The 16,200-nt window shown below is 50.4% G+C and overlaps 1 protein-coding gene and 2 non-coding genes across 3 annotated transcripts in view; 1 reads left to right on the top strand and 2 right to left on the bottom strand.

Moving 5' to 3' along the window:
- Window positions 1–3,228: 3,228 nt before the first annotated feature.
- On the top strand, window positions 3,229–7,144 carry RNF222 (ring finger protein 222). The gene is made up of 2 exons (XM_040331140.1): window positions 3,229–3,308; window positions 6,120–7,144. Exon 2 carries the CDS (start codon window positions 6,132–6,134, stop codon window positions 6,765–6,767), a length of 636 nt encoding a protein of 211 aa, XP_040187074.1. The 5' UTR covers window positions 3,229–3,308; window positions 6,120–6,131; the 3' UTR covers window positions 6,768–7,144.
- Window positions 7,145–12,673: 5,529 nt separating this feature from the next.
- On the bottom strand, window positions 12,674–12,780 carry LOC120919680. The gene has a single exon (XR_005744615.1). It is a non-coding gene; the product is annotated as a U6 spliceosomal RNA (small nuclear RNA).
- A 3,365-nt stretch (window positions 12,781–16,145) lies between these two features.
- LOC120919681 overlaps window positions 16,146–16,200 on the bottom strand; it is a 107-nt gene continuing 52 nt past the window's right edge. Inside the window, exon 1 of the small nuclear RNA XR_005744616.1 lies at window positions 16,146–16,200. This exon is cut by the window's right edge and continues 52 nt beyond it. This is a non-coding gene — a small nuclear RNA (U6 spliceosomal RNA).

Genomic DNA, 16,200 nt, shown 5'->3' on the forward strand with positions numbered 1-16,200 from the left:
TACAGATCAGTAATAAAATACTTCCTTCCTGCCAGATCAGTTCAGGTCAATGGCAGAGCACAAAGATTGGGAGATTAGTACATTGATCCCGAAACGCGTCAGAGGACCCAATCTGGGCAGCCGTATCCCTTCAGACGTATTTACACTTCATGTATTGGAATAAAACCAGCCTACCTATTCCAGACTGATGAGTACATTACCATATTGATTGGATAGGCTGTGTTCTCATGAATATGAAGGGTCTCGGTGATGTCACTGGTCTCTAGTGATTGGACAGGCTGTGTTCTCATGAATATGAAGGGTCTCGGTGATGTCACTGGTCTCTAGTGATTGGATAGGCTGTGTTCTCATGAATATGAAGGGTCTCTGTGATGTCACTGGTCTCTAGTGATTGGATAGGTTGTGTTCTCATGAATATGAAGGGTCTCTGTGATGTCATTGGTCTCTAGTGATTGGATAGGCTGTGTTCTTCTCGGTCTCTGTGATGTCACTGGTCTCTAGTGATTGGATAGGCTGTGTTCTCATGAATATGAAGGGTCTCGGTGATGTCACTGGTCTCTAGTGATTGGATAGGCTGTGTTCTCATGAATATGAAGGGTCTCGGTGATGTCACTGGTCTCTAGTGATTGGATAGGTTGTGTTCTCATGAATATGAAGGGTCTCTGTGATGTCACTGGTCTCTAGTGATTGGATAGGTTGTGTTCTCATGAATATGAAGGGTCTTGTGATGTCACTGGTCTCTAGTGATTGGATAGGCTGTGTTCTCATGAATATGAAGGGTCTCGTGATGTCACTGGTCTCTAGTGATAGGATAGGCTGTGTTCTCATGAATATGAAGGGTCTCGGTGATGTCACTGGTCTCTAGTGATTGGATAGGCTGTGTTCTCATGAATATGAAGGGTCTCGGTGATGTCACTGGTCTCTAGTGATTGGATAGGTTGTGTTCTCATGAATATGAAGGGTCTCTGTGATGTCACTGGTCTCTAGTGATTGGATAGGTTGTGTTCTCATGAATATGAAGGGTCTCGTGATGTCACTGGTCTCTAGTGATTGGATAGGCTGTGTTCTCATGAATATGAAGGGTCTCGTGATGTCACTGGTCTCTAGTGATAGGATAGGCTGTGTTCTCATGAATATGAAGGGTCTCGGTGATGTCACTGGTCTCTAGTGATTGGATAGGCTGTGTTCTCATGAATATGAAGGGTCTCTGTGATGTCACTGGTCTCTAGTGATTGGATAGGTTGTGTTCTCATGAATATGAAGGGTCTCTGTGATGTCATTGGTCTCTAGTGATTGGATAGGCTGTGTTCTTCTCGGTCTCTGTGATGTCACTGGTCTCTAGTGATTGGATAGGCTGTGTTCTCATGAATATGAAGGGTCTCGGTGATGTCACTGGTCTCTAGTGATTGGATAGGCTGTGTTCTCATGAATATGAAGGGTCTCGGTGATGTCACTGGTCTCTAGTGATTGGATAGGTTGTGTCTCATGAATATGAAGGGTCTCTGTGATGTCACTGGTCTCTAGTGATTGGATAGGCTGTGTTCTCATGAATATGAAGGGTCTCGTGATGTCACTGGTCTCTAGTGATGGATAGGCTGTGTTCTCATGAATATGAAGGGTCTCGGTGATGTCACTGGTCTCTAGTGATTGGATAGGCTGTGTTCTTCTCGGTCTCGGTGATGTCACTGGTCTCTAGTGATTGGATAGGCTGTGTTCTCATGAATATGAAGGGTCTCGGTGATGTCACTGGTCTCTAGTGATTGGATAGGCTGTGTTCTCATGAATATAAAGGGTCTCGGTGATGTCACTGGTCTCTAGTGATTGGATAGGCTGTGTTCTCGGTCTCTGTGATGTCACTGGTCTCTAGTGATAATGAGAATAGGAGTCTCAGTGTTGTCACTGGTTTCAGAAAAACAACCACACAGATAATAACTGATTAACATGTGCTCTCGGTTTTGTCTCGCCCGTCTCGGAATGGCAGCATTCCCGTCATGGGTGAATACGGAATAAACAGGTCAGTTAAAGTGTAGCGGTCTGTTTTGTTATTATTGCCTCTCCATCCTGAGTTTCCTGTAACTCTTGCCATCCTGTGAAGGTGAAGCTGTCTCTCAAGAAATGCATTTTTCAGCTTCTGTCTATCACACTTGTTATTCGGAACCCACAATCTCACCAGGCTTCTGTGTGCCACCTTGACCATGGAAAGGGACCTGGCATCCGCCTCTTTCGGTCTCCTGTACAGCAGAATTCAGACTGGGAGACGGAGAAGCAGCCCAAGGAGCCAATTAAGTTGTGCTGCACGCTCGTGCGCTATGAAGAAATGTGCTGCCAGGAGGTGAAAGAGCAGAGTGACAGAGAGATGAGCTCATCAGCCTCCTGCTTCCCCTTTCACTGTCCAGTCACAGGCTGGGGGAGGGACCAGGCTTGTACGTGTTACCGACCTGCAGTAGCAAAAAATCAGTTCTCCTGCCATGCCGAACAGGGCTATGCTGTGTAGTAGAGCTGTGCAATTCTCAGGACTGGATGGACAGAAATACAAATCCTTTGGCGGAGTAAGAGAGCGCCCATGTATACAAGTCATCTGCCTATTAAGTCATTTGCATGGGGTTCAGCTTAAAGGTAAAAGTTATAATCCTGACAATTTATAGATATAGTGTATTATTCGGCTGTGACAAGAATTGGCTCCCGTCTCCATGCCGGAGCCACCAGGCAAGAAACAGGTTAAGCAGCCTCCAGTGATTCATGTCAGATCATGCAGGACTGGATGAGGAGCAAAATAGCATTTACTCAGTAGAGAAGACACCCTGCCCATCCGCCCTCCCGCCTGCCCGCCTGCCGCCTTGCTTCCTCCCTTCTCTGCCTCACAGTCTTCTATTGCTTTTAGATCACCTGGACAGCAGACCTGAAGAAGCGAGACCTGGAGAAGCGAGACCTGGATAAGCGAGACCTGAAGAAGCAAGACCTGGAGGAGCGAGACCTGAAGAAGCGAGACCTGAAGAAGCGAGACCTGGAGAAGCGAGACCTGAAGAAGCGAGACCTGAAGAAGCGAGACCTGAAGAAGCGAGACCTGAAGAAGCGAGACCTGGAGAAGCGAGACCTGAAGAAGCAAGACCTGGAGAAGCGAGACCTGGAGAAGCGAGACCTGAAGAAGCGAGACCTGAAGAAGCGAGACCTGAAGAAGCGAGACCTGTAGAAGCGTGACCTGGAGAAGCGAGACCTTCCACCCCACAGGTCCACTCAGAGTCAGTAGACTGGGAAGCGACCGTTTCATCATTCGCAGCCTTGAAGCCGACCTTCCTCATCGCACAAAGGTAAGATGCCATCACAGTTATTTAATTACCAGAAGAAATGATTTACTGCTGGTTTGTGAGAGAGAGAGAGAGAGAGAGAGAGAGACATATTATAGCTGCTGGAAACAAAATAAACTCAGCGCGAAAGATACATAAACATACACTGTAGTGGCTGTGTATGTGCGGTGACCCCTGCCCTCCACCTTCAGACCCCATCCTCCATTCTTTAGACCCCTGCCCTCCACCCTGCTGACCCCATCCTCTATTCTTCAGACCCCTGCTCTCCACCCTGCTGACCCCATCCTCTATTCTTCACACCCCTGCCCTCCACCCTGCTGACCCCATCCTCTATTCTTCACACCCCTGCCCTCCACCCTGCTGACCCCATCTTTCATCCTTCAGACCCCTGCTCTCTGCCCTGCTGACCCCATCCTTCAGACCCCTGCCCTTCAACCATGCTGACCCCATCCTCCATCCTTCAGACCCCTGCCCTCCACCCTGCAGACTTCTGCCCTCCGCCCTGCAGACCCCTCTCCTCTGCCCTGCCAGCAGTGCTTCTGTCCACCCTGCTGACCCCTGTCCATGCCCTGCTGACCCCTGTCCTCCACCTTTCTGATCCTGATCCTCTGCCCTACTGATCCCTGTCCATGCCCTGCTGACCCCTGTCCTCCACCCTGACCCCTGTCCTAAAAGGGACAAGTGAGTAACTTCAGTTCCCATTTACCAAAGTCTGTACAGAGAGGACAGTAAGGCTGCAATACTTTACATGTCCAGTACCAAGGGACAGCTTATAGGCAGGGCAAAGCAGTCAGAAGCACCCCCCCCCCCCCATATCTCATTTACAATTGAGTGGACTTGGAACTTTAAGTAATTGCTGTTTACAACATCGATGCAGAGCTTCCCCACCTCCTTGTTTTGGCATTGAGAGTAGAAGTCGGTTGAAGCTGTTAAAGTGTCACCAGCCTATTATCAGACGACGGCCAATGTGGCGTGACTTTTTGTCCTCTTATATTCTCGGATTCCACGTAGCTTTGAGTTTTAGACTTTTTAGGCAGCAGATTCAAAAATGAACAAAGGTTTATAATAAAAGGTTTTATTGTATAAAATGTATTGGAATCATAACAGTTATGAGCTCTGGTAAAAAATCTCTTGTATTATGTACACACACCAAGATGCAAGCATGAAAATTGTCATGCGATCCGACATTAAACATGTGCAGGCAAATGACAATTGCTGACGCGTTTCAACCCCCTGAGGGGGTCTTCGTCAGAGGTTTTTGATGCACACTCACATACACACACACCTGCCATCCACACAGCACAATAAAGCTTCAAAATAGCATCAGTGAAGCATCAAAAACATACAAAAAAACATGTTGAAACAGTAGTGTTAATGGGCCAGATCCACAAAGAACTGCCTATCTTTAGGCAGGCGTAGCGTATCTCACATACACTACGCCGCCGTAACTTAGAGCATAGTTTCCTTATCCAGAAACAATTTGCGCCGTAAGTTATGGCGGCATAGCGTAAATGTGCCAGCGTAAGCGCGTCTAAATCAAATGAGGACCAGGGGGGCGTGTTTTATGTAAACTAAGCATGACCCCATGTAAATGACGCTTTTTTGCGCATGCTCAGTATCACGTCGAATTTTCTAATTAAATTACGCCCACTCAATGCCTAGACGATGTGAACGTAACTTATGCAAAGTCCTATTCGCGAACCATTTACGCAAACGACGTAAACAACGGAAAATTCGACGCTGTCCCGACGTCCATACCTAACATTGCGTACACCTCATAAAGGCAGGGGTAACGTTACGCCGAAAAAAGCCTTACGTAAACGACGAAAAAAAATGTGCCGGGCGGACGTACGTTCTGAGAATCGGCGAATCTAGCTAATTTGCATACTCTACGCGGAAATCAACAGATGCGCCACCTAGCGGCCAGCGTAAATATGCACCTAAGATCCGACGGCGTACTAAGATGTACGTCAGTCGGATCGAGCCCACATTCAGGAGTATCTTGTTTTGTGGATACAAAACAAAGATACGACGGTGCATCATAGAACTTACGCGGCGTATCAATAGATACGCCGGCGTAAGTTCTTTGTGGATCTGGCCCAATGTGTGTTAAAGTCAGCAGAGGACCAGCAGAGCTGAGGGACCAGAGCAGGAGAAACTAGCTGCCATACGTATTGCACAGCGTAGAAGCAATATAGCAGGAGGTGAGTGGGGACCAGAGAGAGAGAGGAGGATCAAAAAACCATAGGCTCAGCAGAGCTGGGAGCTACTACTGAATGGAGGATCAGCAGAGCTGGGGGTTACTACTAGGTGACGCATGAGCAGAGATGGGGGTTGCCAATGAGCAGGGCATCAGCAGAGCTGGGGATTACTACTAATTGAGGGATCAGCAGAGCTGGGGGTTAGTACTGAGTGGGGCATCAGTAGAGCTGGGGATAACTACTAATTGAGGGATCAGCAGAGATGGGGGTTACTACTGAGTGAGGGATCAGCAGAGCTGGGGATTACTACTAAGTGGGGCATCAGCAGAGCTGGGGGTTACTACTAAGTAGGGGATCAGCAGAGGTGGGGGTTACTACTGAGTGGGGGGTCAGCATGAGCCCTTAAAGGGTAAGTAACCCCAGAAATTAACATTTTTATTTTCTACCTTTTGGTCTGATAAATATATCACTGAAAGCATTTGGTTCTCCGGGTTTCATCCCGACAGGAACTCCCTCTCCATTGCATGGTATTGAGGTCCTCCATTCGGTGAATCGGCATGAAATTATTTTGTTCCGGTTATCTGGCACTAAATATTTTCTCTTTGGTTTTCAGAAAACAGAGGCCATGTCTAACGAGGACAACGCCAAAGAGACCCCTGGCAACGAGTGCCCCGTCTGCTACGAACGCCTCCAGAACCCAGGGACCGCGGAGCGGCGGCTGAGCTGCGGCCACTCCTTCTGCCACGACTGTTTGGTGAAGTATCTGGTGACGGCCAAGAAAGAGGGCTCAATAAAAAAGAACATCATCTGCCCTCTGTGCCGATACGTGACCTTCCTCACCAACAGGGGCCTCATTTTACCCCCGCGGACCGGGGAACTCAACCAGATCTTGGAGGTTCCCGTCACGCCCTCATCATGCCTGAGGCACACGCCTTCGCTTCTCAGGAACCCCAACACTTTGGTGATCCCCATCACCGAGACCAGCGAGTCGGACAGCCCCCACCTTTCCAGGTGTACCTGCCTCGGGGACACCAACCTCGACTCGGCCAACCACGCCTACGGTTCCCAAGTCTTCGTCATCAGCGACCAAGGGCAGCCGATGTATAACGAGGACGTCATCGCCCCAACGCTTACCCAGCACGTGGATGCCAGGGTCCACTGCTGCCGCTCCCCGTCCATAATTATGGTCCTGCTGCTAATATTTCTTGTGGCCGTCATGGCGGCCGTCTTGCCGTGGATACTTTTGGTCAAAAAAGTGTGAAGAAGATTCGTCCGTGTAACGTAATAATCGTGATGGTGACTCGTGGAAGGGAGGCCCCTCCTCCTTTCAGAAGACCCTCTGAGATGATGTCTGGATTGGTCATGGAGGAGGACGAGACGGTTTGGACCAGAAAGTTTGGGTTCAATTCGAGGAAAACGCGGAGACAGGGAATTGTAACTTATTTAAGTGTCCAATAGAAGAACTGGATTTGGGAGCCGTCAGATCGTCCCTTTTGAATGTCTCATTCGGGTCCACGTTGGCATGTAGACATCTGATGGGGTCCCGGGACCCATTGGCAGCCGGGGGGCAAATTCTGAAAAAAAAAACACCCATTAATTGCAGCCTCACTGTGCCCATCAAACGCAGCCACTGCACCAAACGCAGCCACTGTACCATCAAATGGCGCTACTGTACCATCAAATGCCGCTACTGTACCATCAAACGCTGCCACTTTGCCCACCAAATGCTGCCACTTTGCCCACCAAATGCTGCCACTGTGCCCCAAATGCTGCCACTTTGCCCCAAATGCTGCCACTTTACCCCAAATGCTGCCACTGTGCCATCAAACGCAGCCACTGTGCCATCAAACGCTGCCACTTTGCCCACCAAATGCTGCCACTGTGCCCCAAATGCTGCCACTTTGCCCACCAAATGCTGCCACTTTGCCCACCAAATGCTGCCAGTGTGCCCCAAATGCTGCCACTTTGCCCACCAAATGCTGCCACTGTGCCCACCAAATGCTGCCACTGTGCCCCAAATGCTACCACTTTACCCACCAAATGCTGCCACTGTGCCATCAAACGCTGCCACTTTGCCCACCAAATGCTGCCACTTTGACCACCAAATGCTGCCACTGTGCCCCAAATGCTGCTACTTTGCCCACCAAATGCTGCCACTTTGCCCCAAATGCTGCCACTTTGCCCACCAAATGCTGCCACTTTTCCCCAAATACTGCCACTGTGCCCTAAATGCTGCCACTTTGCCCACCAAATGCTGCCACTGTGCCCCAAATGCTGCCACTGTGCCCAGTGTTTTCCCATGTTTTCTAATTTTTGGATTTTCACATTGATAAATTTATTCAAAATAGCAAATTTTATTCATAACTAATGACCACGACAAACGAGAGAAACGGAAAAACTAATAAAACGAAAACAAACGCATTTTTGGGCCGTGCGCTTGTCTACCTGCAATGTATTTGGCTGATTTAAATTTGGGTTTTCATTGGGCAATGACTGTTGAATTTTTTTCTATTGGTGTGTTTTGGTTTTCTGTAGATATTTTATATGTAAATCATTGTGTGAATTATTAGAATTTGCTGATATAAAGAAAAGGTGACTTTGTTTCTCTTTGTTTCTCTTTGTTTCTCTTTGTTTCTCTTTGACCAATGATTTCATTGCATAGGATTTGCTTGCTGGAGTCAGTATGGGCTCCTTCAGACAGTAATGCTTACCACCCTCTGAAGAGCGATCTGTGGTGGATCACTTTTTAGAGGGCGGTATAGCAACAGCTGGCAGCTGGTGTTAGGAAGGTGCTACTGACACCTCTTGACGCCTTTTTTTTTTTTACTGCAATTTTACATTTGAAAGCTGTGAGCCAAGCACAGGGCTCGTGGTTGCGGTGTGGCTCTGTTGATCTCAGTGGGTGAGTTTGACGGGTGGTGCCCCCTGGGTGGTCAGAGAAGGGGGAGGGGGATGAGGACTGAAAAAAACACAGCTCAGCTGCCAGTTTTTAATGCCCCCATAGATACCAGTGTGAAAGACACCTGATTCTAAGTTTACAACTAGCGGGCACCAGGGCTGTCTTAATGAGAGGGCACACCTGGGCACTGCCCAGGGGCCCCTGCTGCATGGGGGCCCCTGCCCTTTCCCCAAAGCAGCTGGTCCTTGAGCCCACGCTGCCCCTCTACATCCCAGATATGCCCCCAGCACTCTGACCCCTCTACACTCTAGATATCACCTACCTCCTACCTACTTGATGTCTGTTTACCTGCACTCCATTGTAGGGGCCCCAGAGCATTACTTTGCCCAGGGGCCCATGATGCTATTAAGACGGCCCTGCCTCTGAAAAGTGATCTGTGGCGGATCACTGTTCAGAGGCGTTTGACAGGCCGCGAGGAGGTGATATGTTTCCTTCTGCATCGCTTTGAACCCTGTAAATGTTGCACCGCAGTGTCGCAATGTACGCAGCTGCGGGGCTGTTGTAGAGCGCCCCCAATCGCTCCAATGTGTCACATTCGCTGGGGTACTTTTTTTTGTTTTTTTTAAGTTTTATTTAAAACTCCACATATATACATAGTCACATTACAAGAAAAAATTATTTACAAAGATATGTACAATGCCATACAGCCAGCCAAACATGAGACGGGGGTCGTTTCTTCTTTTTTTGCCAACGCTTTGGCATGTGTACAGTGCGGTCTGGCTGCCTTTGCAGCTTCAGGAGGGCGGTTGGGGTGGTAAAAATGCAGCTCAATCACCTGTTTTTAACATCCCCCCCCCCCCCAAGAGGTGATAACAAATATTTTGCTGGGTCTGTGAAGCTCAAACACTCAGGACTCACCGACAACCCAGGAGGACGGGGGAGGGGAATTTGAATCTTCTCTCTGCCTGGCAGGAAGTCAGCCGCCTGTTTTGCATTTCAGAACAAAAGTTTTTTTAGCTCCAAAACTTCCCTTTTTTTTTCTGTAATCTTTATTTAATCAAATAAGTTACCAACAGAAACACAAACCTGTATAATAATAATAATAATAATAAATACAAGTGTCTCCGCATACCACACATGTGCAGGACGGAGGGGCCGGGACTGTCCTCGGGGTGGACAGAAAGTCACATCATTCCTTCCAGGACTTCCCTTCATGTGCCGGGAGGGGGAGGGGTACATGAGCGCCGCCCCCCCCCCCCCCCCCCGCGATCGCCCGGCCCTTTACCATGGGATCCAATGACAGCGTGAGGAGAGAAGAAGAAAGCCAATGACCGGTTGGCAGTGGCACTGAAAATCATGGAACTCATTATCCGTGTCCTGATTATCAGTGCAGTCCAAACAGTGCCCATCAATGTTGCCTATCAGTGCCGCCTACCAGTGCCCATCAATACCACCTCATCAGTGCCTCCTTATCATTGCCTACCAGTGACACCTTATCAGTGCTGCCTTATCAGTGCCCATCAGTGCCGCCTCATCATTGCACATCAGTGAAGGAGAAAAATTTCCAATCAGTGTCTCCTCATCAGTGTCACCTATCAGTGCCGCCTATGAGTGCCCATCAGTGCTACCTGCCAGTGCCTATCAGTACTCATCAGTGTCACCTATCAGTGCCCATCAACGCCCCCTATCAGTGCAGCCTCATCAGTGGCTCCTTATCATTGCCTACCAGTGAAACCTCATTAGTGCCCATCAGTGCTACCTATCATTACCCATCAGTGCCACCTATCAGTGCCGCTTAGTGTCCTTCAGTGCCGCCTATCAGTGCCACTTATCAGTGTCCTTCAGTGCCACCTATCAGTGCCCATAAGTGCCTCCTACCAGTGCCCATTAGTGCTGCCTATCAGTGCCTATCGGTGCTGCCTATCAGTGCCACCTATAAGTGCAGCCTTATCAGTGCCTCCTTAGCATTGCCCTCCAGTGCTGCCTCATCAGTGCCCATCAATGCCACCTCATCAATGCACATCCGTGCCTCCTCATCAGTGCCCATCAATGCCAGCTCATCAGTGCCCATTAGTGCCTCCTCATCAGTGCCCATCAATGCCACTTCATCAATGCACATCAGTGCCCATCAATGCCTCCTCATCAGTGCACATCAGTGCCTCCTCATCAGTGCACATCAGTGCCTCCTCATCAGTGCACATCAGTGCCTTCTCATCAATGCCTCCTCGTCAGTGCCCATCAGTGCCTCCTCATCAGTGCCCATCAGTGCCTCCTCATCAGTGCCCATCAGTGCCTCCTCATCAGTGAAGGAGAAAAACGTCCTGTTTGCAAAATTTTATAACAAACAATAAAAAATGTTTTGTGTTTCTTTTGGTCTTTTTTTGTTTATAGCGCAAAAAATAAAACCCCCGGCGATGAATAAATACCGCCAAGAGAAAGTTCTATTTGTGTGAAGAAAATGATAAAATCCTCCCATGTGTAGAGCGTCGCACGACCGCGCAATTGTCATTCAAAGTGCGACAGCGCTGAAAGGCCGGAAGGGGGTGAAAGTGTTTAAAACAAAATGTCAGTTGTTTTGGGGGGGGGGGGGGTTATTTTTGGGGTATAATTGGTTTTGCCAAATCTGAACCTCACCCCTCCTTAGGCAGGAAATTAGAGGTGTGTTCTATAATACGACCCCTCCCCCCCCCCCCCCCCCCCCGGGCTCCTCTCTTCCATAGATAATGAGACGGATTCTATTAATACCTCATCACATAAAGTTTATATTTAGTTTCATCCTTTTATATAATCAGATACATTTATATAGCGCAGTGCTGGATGTACCTGTGGTGATCGGAGGAGGGCGGGGCGGGAGCGCAGTGCTGGATGTACCTGTGGTGATCGGAGGAGGGCGGGGCGGGAGCGCAGTGCTGGATGTACCTGTGGTGATCGGAGGAGGGCGGGGCGGGAGCGCAGTGATGATCGATGGGACACGTGTACCCCGCCCATGACTGATCTCACCAATGATTTATAGGAGATCCAATCAGGGGAATCACACTTCCTGTTTTAAGATGTACAGGGGGGTTGGGAGGGCACAGTACGGGGGGGTGGGGGGGGGTCAGGAGGGCGCAGTACAGGGGGGGTCAGAAGGGCACAATGCTGGGATTAGGAGGGCACAGTAAAGGGCTGGGGGGTCGGGAGGGCACAGTACAGGGGGGTCAGGAGGGCACAGTACAGGGGGGTCAGGAGGGCACAGTACAGGGAGGGCACAGTACAGGGGGGTCAGGAGGGCACAGTACGGGGGGGGTCAGGAGGGCACAATACTGGGATCAGGAGGGCACAGTACAGGGGGGGGGCGTAAGGAGGGCACAATACTGGGATTAGGAGGGCACCGTACAGGGGGGGGGTCAGAAGGGCACAATGCTGGGATCAGGAGAGCACAGTAAAGGGCTGGGGGGTCGGGAGGGCATAGTACAGGGGGGTCGGGAGGGCACAGCACAGGGGTGGATGCAGAGTGTCCCCTTGTATCCTCCAAAGTGCCCCCTTACATCATCCAGAGTGTCCCCTTACATCCTCTAGAGTGCCCCCTTACATCCTCCAGAGTTTCCCCTTACATCCTCTAGCTTTTTCCCCATACATCCTTCATAGTGTCCCCATACATCCTCCAGAGTGGCCCCTTACATCCTCCAGAGTGCCCCCTTACATCCTCCAGAGTGTCCCCTTACATCCTCTAGCATGTCCCCATACATCCTTCAAAGTATCCCCTTACATCCTCCAGAGTGTCCCCTTACATCCTCCAGAGTGTCCCCTTACATCATCCAGAGTGACCCCTTACATCATCCAGAGTGTCCCCTTACATCCTCCAGAGTGGCCCCTTACATCCTCCAGAGTGCCCCCTTACATCCTCCAGAGTGTCCCCTTAGTAGTACCATGGGGGCACTTTGGATGATGAAAGGGGGCACTCTGGTGGTACTAAATGAGATCCTTCAGAGTGCCCCCTTACATCCTCTGATGCCCGCGTGTATCCGGCTCCAGTCACATCCAGGAAAATGTAATCAGGGGTGGAATCGCAGAAAAACGCAGGACAGGTTTGCAAATCCACAACTTCCATGTGACTCCCAAATCACTGTTTGATTTCATTGCAATTGCTCCGTGCGATGCCGCCGCCAAACAGAAGCTCCTCCTCCTGCGATTCTAATCTCCTAGCTGTGAATGGATCCTAAAATACAATTCTGAGTTGGACTAATAATACGAGATCCGGGGGAGGGGTCACTTCCATCGCAAAGCAAGAAAATATGGAACGCTTCACGAATTTGCGTGTCATCCTTGCGCAGGGGCCATGCTAATCTTCTCTGTATCGTTCCAATTTTAGTATATGTCCTGCCGAAGCGAGGACAATCCAATGGTGATCCTGAGAGGTATATAAGGACACCCAGAGCCAGAAATGTCCGCTCATGGGGAGCCGGCCAATCAGGAATTATCACTAATAAAGATTCCACAATCAATGTATCCAAACTAATAACAAGTCTGCCGATCAGATTCTCCTTACACTACATTCCCATGCTCCATACACCGATCAATAACCGATCTTCTACCCATCAGATACAAGCACAACATGCAAATCAGCACAGCAGAGGATTCTGGGAGGAGGGAGGGGCCGTCCTTAGGCCGTGTATCCGATTACATTGTAGCTGATTTTTAATATATATATTTTCTTTTTATTTATTTTTTATTTTTAATGGTTGAACTGGACGGACTTGTGTCTTTTTTCAACCTGTCTATGTAACATTGTATCTGATTTTTTTTTTTATATATATCCTATTTTTTTTATTTTTTTTCTATGGTTGAACTAGTACTAGATGGACAGCGACTGTGGGGACACCTTGGTGAGGTCTGTGCCCAGCATAATGTATGGAGGGCCAAGAATAAGTTATAAAGAAAACATCACATGGAGTGCAGCAGTCAGGGTGAGCGCTACATTCACATCAGAGTCCCCAGCATGTGTCCCCAGAGTTCCACCATACATCAAAGCCCCAAGAGTGCCCCCTTACATCCTCTAGAGTGCCCCCTTACATCCTCTATAGTGCCCCCTTACATCCTCCAGAGTGCCCCCTTACATCCTCCAGAGTGCCCCCTTACATCCTCCAGAGTGCCCCCTTACATCCTCCAGAGTGCCCCCTTATATCCTCTAGAGTGCCCCCTTACATCCTCCAGAGTGCCCCCTTACATCCTCTAGAGCAGGGGAGGGCTGGCAGGGGGGTCAGGGTGGAAATCTCCCCCCGGCCTGGTGACACTATGCACAGCCACTGGCTGCCACTACCAAATGCTGTTTTTGGAGAGCAGGAATATGCCTGCTGGAGCTCTGTTATCACAGGTCACGGCCGCTGCTCACCTCCCACTGTGCAGCCGTGCCTGTGTCAGCTCCGAGGTAGATGGCTGCAGAGCTGAGCTATGTCTCGTCTCACACATAGCTCAGCCTCAGCGCACACCAGCACTGACATCCCCTTCTCTCTCTGCACAGACATGAGGAGAGAGAGAGCTCACCTGCCCCTCCTTCTGAGTCTGCCCTGCCCACACTCCTCGGGCATGTGTGGGCACTGGACAGGAAGTCTGAACCCAAAAAAGCATCAGACAGCCTGCCTGCGCCTCAGCCTCCATCCTGGTAAGCTCACCCTCTCTAGTCTCTCCTGCCTCCCAGTGTATAAAAAGGGGTGCCCTGTGGACTTTGTTAAAGGGGAGGGGAGAGGCAGGGTTTGGTGAGCAGAGACCCTCTTTACACAATAGTCCACAGCATGCACCCTTAGATCAAGTTTCCCAGAACACCCCTTACATCAGATCTGATGTATATGGGGTCTGTGCGGACTCTGATGTATATGGGGTCTGTGCAGACTCTGATGTAAGGGGGGCCTTTGTGCAGACTCTGATGTAAGGGTGGCCTCTGTGCAGACTCTGATGTGTATGGGGACTGTGCGGACTCTGATGTAAGGGTGGCCTCTGTGTGGACTCTGATGTAAGGGTGGCCTCTGTGCAGACTCTGATGTAAGGGGGGCCTCTGTGTGGACTCTGATGTAAGGGTGGCCTCTGTGCAGAGTCTGATGTAAGGGGGGCCTCTGTGCAGACTCTGATGTAAGGGGGGCCTCTGTGCAGACTCTGATGTAAGGGTGGCCTCTGTGAAGACTCTGATGTAAGGGTGGCCTCTGTGCAGAATCTGATGTAAGGGTGGCCTCTGTGCAGACTCTGATGTGTATGGGGACTGTGCGGACTCTGATGTAAGGGGGGCCTCTGTGCGGACTCTGATGTAAGGGTGGCCTCTGTGCAGACTCTGATGTAAGGGGGGCCTCTGTGCAGACTCTGATGTAAGGGGGCCTCTGTGTGGACTCTGATGTAAGGGTGGCCTCTGTGCGGACTCTGATGTAAGGGGGGCCTCTGTGTGGACTCTGATGTAAGGGTGGCCTCTGTGCAGAGTTTGATGTAAGGGGGGCCTCTGTGCAGACTCTGATGTAAGGGGGGCCTCTGTGCAGACTCTGATGTAAGGGTGGCCTCTGTGAAGACTCTGATGTGAGGGGGGCCTCTGTGCGGACTCTGATGTGAGGGGGGCCTCTGTGCGGACTCTGATGTGAGGGGGGCCTCTGTGCGGACTCTGATGTAAGGGGAGGCTCTGTGCGGACTCTGAGGTAAGGGGGGCCTCTGTGAAGACTCTGATGTGAGGGGGGCCTCTGTGCGGACTCTGATGTGAGGGGGGCCTCTGTGCGGACTCTGATGTAAGGGGAGGCTCTGTGCGGACTCTGAGGTAAGGGTGGCCTCTGTGCAGACTCTGAGGTAAGGGGGGCCTCTGTGCGGACTCTGATGTAAGGGGAGGCTCTGTGCGGACTCTGAGGTAAGGGGGGCCTCTGTGCGGACTCTGATGTAAGGGGGGCCTCTGTGCAGACTTTGATGTAAGGGGGGCCTCTGTGGGGACTCTGATGTAAGGGTGGCCTCTGTGCAGACTCTGATGTAAGGGGGGCCTCTGTGCATACTCTGATGTAAGGGTGGCCTCTGTGCAGACTCTGATGAAAGGGGGGCCTCTGTGCGGACTCTGATGTAAGGGGAGGCTCTGTGCGGACTCTGATGTAAGGGGAGGCTCTGTGCGAACTCTGATGTAAGGGGAGGCTCTGTGCGGACTCTTGTGATCATGAAAAAATCTTAGACTGTTTTCCTTGATCCATCACTTTTCCACACTCTGTGGGCCATTTGACTGGACTTTCCCCCCCAAGCCTAAGGCTGCCGGCCCTCCCCTGCTCTAGAGTGTCCCCTTACATCCTCCAGAGTGTCCCCTTACATCCTCCAGAGTGTCCCCTTACATCCTCCAGAGTGTCCCCTTACATACTCCAGAATGGCCCCTTAGGGGCACTTTGGATGATGAAAGGGGGCACTCAGGTGGTACTAAATGAGATCCTTCAGAGTGCCCCCTTACATCCTCTGATGCCGCGTGTATCCGGCTCCAGTCACATCCAGGCAAATGTAATCAGGGGCGGAATCGCAGAAAAACGCAGGACAGGTTTGCAAATCCACAACTTCCATATGACTCCCAAATCACTGATTGATTTTATTGCAATCGCTGCAAATCGCACCGTGCGATGCCGCCGCCCAACAGAAGCTCCTCCTCCTGCGATTCTAATCTCCTAGCTGTGATTGGATCCTAAAATACAATTCTGAGTTGGACTAATAATACGAGATCCGGGGGGGGGGGGAGGGGGAGGAGTCACTTCCATCGCAAAGCAAGAAAATATGGAACGCTTCACGAATTTGCGTGTCATCCTTGCGCAGGGGCCATGCT

Source organism: Rana temporaria, chromosome 12, assembly GCF_905171775.1.
Source record: "Rana temporaria chromosome 12, aRanTem1.1, whole genome shotgun sequence".
NCBI classification, from domain to species: Eukaryota; Metazoa; Chordata; class Amphibia; order Anura; family Ranidae; genus Rana; species Rana temporaria.